General features: G+C 36.0%; 1 protein-coding gene across 1 annotated transcript in view; it reads right to left on the reverse strand.

Moving 5' to 3' along the window:
- Positions 1-4,271, reverse strand: part of LOC106473530 (mothers against decapentaplegic homolog 6-like) — a 27,410-nt gene extending 23,139 nt beyond the window's left edge. The window contains exon 1 of the mRNA XM_013934211.2: positions 3,474-4,271. Within this exon, the coding sequence (XP_013789665.1) occupies positions 3,474-3,882 (409 nt within the window). The 5' untranslated portion in view covers positions 3,883-4,271. The remainder of the gene's footprint in view (positions 1-3,473) is intronic.
- Between the last annotated feature and the right edge of the window lie 600 nt (positions 4,272-4,871).

Raw genomic sequence — 4,871 nt, forward strand, 5'->3', positions numbered from 1 at the left:
TACTGTTATAATGTAACCAGTTCTATATACACACACAGGTGACTACTCGAATCCCGTACTGTATAATGTAACCAGTTCTATATACACACAGGTGACTACTCGAATCCCGTACTGTATAATGTAACCAGTTCTATATACACACAGGTGACTACTCGAATCCCGTACTGTATAATGTAACCAGTTCTATATATACACACAGGTAACTACTCGAATCCCGTACTGTATAATGTAACCAGTTCTATATTTTATTACTGATACCCTTATTTTCAGCTACTAACTAGTATTAACAATAATAATATATTCAAATAGTTTTCAGTTTATCTGAAACAAACCTCGTGGACTGTAGGGGGGAGGGAGAGATAGTCAGTAAATTTGGTCTTTATTAACGCGGTTACTTTTGAAGACAGAAGAAAGTTGGTAGTTAGTGTAATGGGACTGAGCTATATTCTAGTCCTTTCTTTTTTGTTTCATGTAATTTACATCTTCACCTGGTAGTTAACAACTAAATTCATTATTAAAAATTATAATGAGCGTTTTCCTTCCGGTCTGGGAGCGTGGCGACGTGGAAGTATAGAATGAGATCGCAGCCACACTGGCGAGAGTTGATAAGGGTCCACACATATGTACCCGACATCGGCGCCACATCCTAATTGTGGTTCGCTTGATAAGCAAGATAGACAGCGCAATAAAGGTGTACAAACACACGGCGTCTGTCTGTCCACTCACGTGGGACATGCAAGCAGGTAGAGGGGTCAGAGTTTAGTCTCCCTTCCTCCTGCTGGGCTCCAACATAGCTCCCATCGTGGGAAGTTCCCAACTGGTCACCAATAATAATTGAGGTTGTAATGAGTTTGTTTTTTTACTTGTTTAGTTTTAGCATCAGGCAGGATTAAAGCACTGTTGTTTGTTCTTGTACAGCTCAAGAAAGTAAAACCGCTTACAAAATAGTTAATTTTTATGTACACTTTTCCAGAAGTTATTTTTTTTTGTTGATAAATTTAAAATTAATATTATTTAGCCAACTTTATTTAGAGTTAAAAGATAATTTTCTCTTTACATTAATTATAATTTAGGCAACTAATTATATATTATCTTTTTTTTTTAAGATAAAAACTAAATTAGAACCTGAAAAGACATTTAGTTCTGCAGAAAGAACTGCCTACGCAGCTAATGAGTGCTACACATCGTCGCTCGCGTAAACCGTTGGGGGCTCGAGAATCTATATCGCCAAGCGACCTGTCTCACTAAAAACACAGTCCACTTTGTTCGAAGTACACTCTGAACGAGGAAGGCAAATAAGTTTAAGCTGTGTTCACATAAATTTTAAGACTTAACAAATTAATAACCGAAGTATTTTATTTAATAATGGCTTGTTTCAACAAACAAACAGGCTTTCCTGAAAATTTTCTAGTTGTATAAAGAAAGGTACAAATGCTACAAATAAGTAATCCTACACTTGCGTTTTATACACGTAGAAAAAATCACTATATAAATACGAATAACAACAAACAATACAATAATATGATAAACTGTGATAAGCTTGATCTTTTATCTCAAGATACAAGAAAGCTTTGTGTAAATCAAAACACTCAGAAAGCTCTATTATCCTTTCGTGTTTTATTTCGTTTAAGTAAACATCAGTACTGTTGAACTGTCACCGAAGAAAATCCTGTGAAGGCGGGTAACTTTCTAAATCACGATGTAGGAGTACCGCCTCACCTGTACCAAACAGAATAAATCAGTGGCGTGGCGTCTCCCAGACTATCACCATCTAGACATATATTAATCCCTACCAATCACACCGACTACCAGAGAATCACGATCTGGCACTCGTTATTTGAGAGTTCGGCTGTGTGCGTGAACATGTTAGTAATACGTACCCTAGATTACGACGGTGGTATAAAGTTTGAAATAAGAACATATTTATTCTTGTAGATAACTGTGGTTATGTTTACACATATTCAGGAATCCTTGAAACTTGGGAAACTTAATAAATAACCTTGAGAAAAAACTATTGATATTATCACTCTAAATAAAAGAAAACTAATTTTTACTCTTGTCTCACGCAGTAGTTTCGTAGACCTCAGTAATCAGACGTTTTTATAAACTTTTGTCAGTACAACAAAATAAATAGTGGCGAGATGAATATTATCAGATGAAGTTTAATTACAATAATTAATGAGTGTACAAATAAATGGCTATGATGAGCACCAATTTCAAACTTTGTATAAATTCAACTGCTTCTTCTTTTTATGTTATTTAAAACAAAAAACGTGAGCTCAACAAGAAAATAAACTGAACATAATTTGACTTTTTAAAATAATAAAAAATACCTGTGCTTGTATTATATGCATTCTGCTGTTTTTAAAAGCAAAAACGTTGACTAAAAACGAAAATTCTGCATATTTTATTATGATATGATACAATTAGTTTTGTTAGTTAACACTAACGTTACGACAAAAGAAGCGACAGTATTTTCACTCTAGTCTACTCGGTCTCGAACAACAACCCCAATACTTGTCATATTCCTTCGCACAAAAAAAAAATAAAAATAAATCAAATCTGTCCAACGAGCAGGATATTCCACAAACTGCTTCTGGTCGTGTAACACGTACATCAAAAAAGAATGACGAATCTTTTGAGATAAGACATTATATACCCTCCACTATATATATATATATATAAGAATGTAGAAAAAAGGAATTAAAATCTGTGTCTACTCTGTTCAGTTCACGCTAAGCCTAAGGATTAAAATAATTAATTTCCTGTGCTCTCAGAACGTTGATTTCTTTGAATGAAAATCTGTGTCTACTCTGTTCAGTTCACGCTAGGCCTAAGGATTAAAATAATTAATTTCCTGTGCTCTCAGAACATTGATTTCTTTGAATGAAAATCTGTGTCTACTCTGTTCAGTTCACGCTAGGCCTAAGGATTAAAATAATTAATTTCCTGTGCTTTCAGAACATTGATTTCTTTGAAATACCTCTGTCTTCTAATGACTACTAACAAAATACTTTATATTACAATTTTTCCAAATCTCCACTTTAAATGAATGAATATTGGATATTTTACAGTTACGATTTACAGTACTTGTCAGTCCTTATACAAGTATATGGATCCTTACGTGAGGGGTGAGACTGTCAGTGTCAAGGTGAACTGTATGGTACCATCGTTGGGTGGTAGAGAAATCAACGGTCTCCACAACCTGTAACTTAAGATGTACAAATGTGGGGTTTGTTTTTCTCGATAAAATTATAGGGAGATTATCTCAAATTTCATGTCTTATTTTTCACTACCAAAGTTCGGTTCTTGGACAAAAAAAACAACTTTGGAAGACTGATAACGTAGTTCTAATACACAGACTCTAGAAACTTCACCACTCAATCAATAAACATGATGTTGGTAAGTGAGAAAATTCGTACAACTGATTTAAAAAACATACGAAATGCCAAATGAACATTTAAAATACTAACCAGGTTTATACAGCCTACTCCAATGGAAGGGATTACAACAAATCAAAATATGTTCATTAGCAGTTTCACACCAATGAAGACTCTTCAGCTCGAAAGGTTGCCAAACATCAGTCCACCTCCACAACTGGCAGCAAATCACATGCGGCGGACTAGTCCGTCGCCCGAGACGCAAATCTCCGCGTGGAACAAGCACGCATCCTGACGGCTCTGCCCCATGGCTCTCGACAGCTTGTACAAGCGCCTCGAGCTGGGCCTCTTTAAGTCTTTTTAACACAGAATGCACAACTGATTTCATTTCCAGCTCTTGATGACTTTCCATTTTACATACGGCTTCATTATCGGCAACGGCGAGTACTATCCGCTGTTTCCACAACCGTTTCACTAAAGCGTTTCGCCTAGACCGAAACATGAACACGCAGCATAATTTCTGTTCTGCCCTCTTGCCTGTGGTGGCATTCAAACCCGTGTTGTCTGAAATAATGCTTAAACGTTTACCCTAGTGGTAAGATAAATATCAGCTGAATATTTTACAGAATACTTAAATATTCAAAACCATAACAACTAGCTTCACGTTCCTAAACACAGCCCACTCAAGTAGAAACTTTGCTCCGCAGTTCAGGGACTATATCGACATTCACCATCACACACACAAACGAATCTAAACGTACAAACTTCACATATAACCCTCGCGCACGTTTAGAAACTCACGTCGTACCTACATGCTCGCCTCAACAAGCCTGAAATACCGCTAAGCGCAATGGGCTTTCCTGGAAGGGGGATATTAGAATAGCTAGATCTAACAAAACACATTTTTGTAACTCTAAGTAACAGATTAACGTGTATCAATATTTCCTTTTGTGTAGTTAACTTTATATCCTTTTAATTCTTTAACAAATTAATATATTTTTAAACACGGATCTATCATACAAATGAAAATACTTCCACCAACTACCCTTTTTATAATGGAACCAACCAAGGTATAAGTGATTGGGCAGCTCCAGCTATTCTTAGCTGCTATTGGCTAGATTCGCGTACATTCGTGTCTAGACATTTTGGCGCGGCTAAGCACAGATACGATTGTTACGCAAATAATAGATCAAATTATTCTCTGAGATTTCGTACAAATATATTGAAAACTTGAGAATCATATATGTCAACCTAATCCTCTTCAAACAATTGCAAAGAGGATAAAACACTTATGGTCGAAATTCTTTGAATTCAACCTTTTTGTTACGATACAGCAGTTACCTGGCTTTGCTCAAATTACAATTTGATGTCAACACAAACATCTCAACGACCATATGCTCCCCCTCCACTAATAGTAATTTGAACTGGACCCAAAACTAACCAATATCTTCCGAGTTACATAAAAGTAAGACGAGCGTTTCGAACGCGCTT

This window comes from Limulus polyphemus, unplaced genomic scaffold, assembly GCF_000517525.1.
Source record: "Limulus polyphemus unplaced genomic scaffold, Limulus_polyphemus-2.1.2 Scaffold6252, whole genome shotgun sequence".
NCBI classification, from domain to species: Eukaryota; Metazoa; Arthropoda; class Merostomata; order Xiphosura; family Limulidae; genus Limulus; species Limulus polyphemus.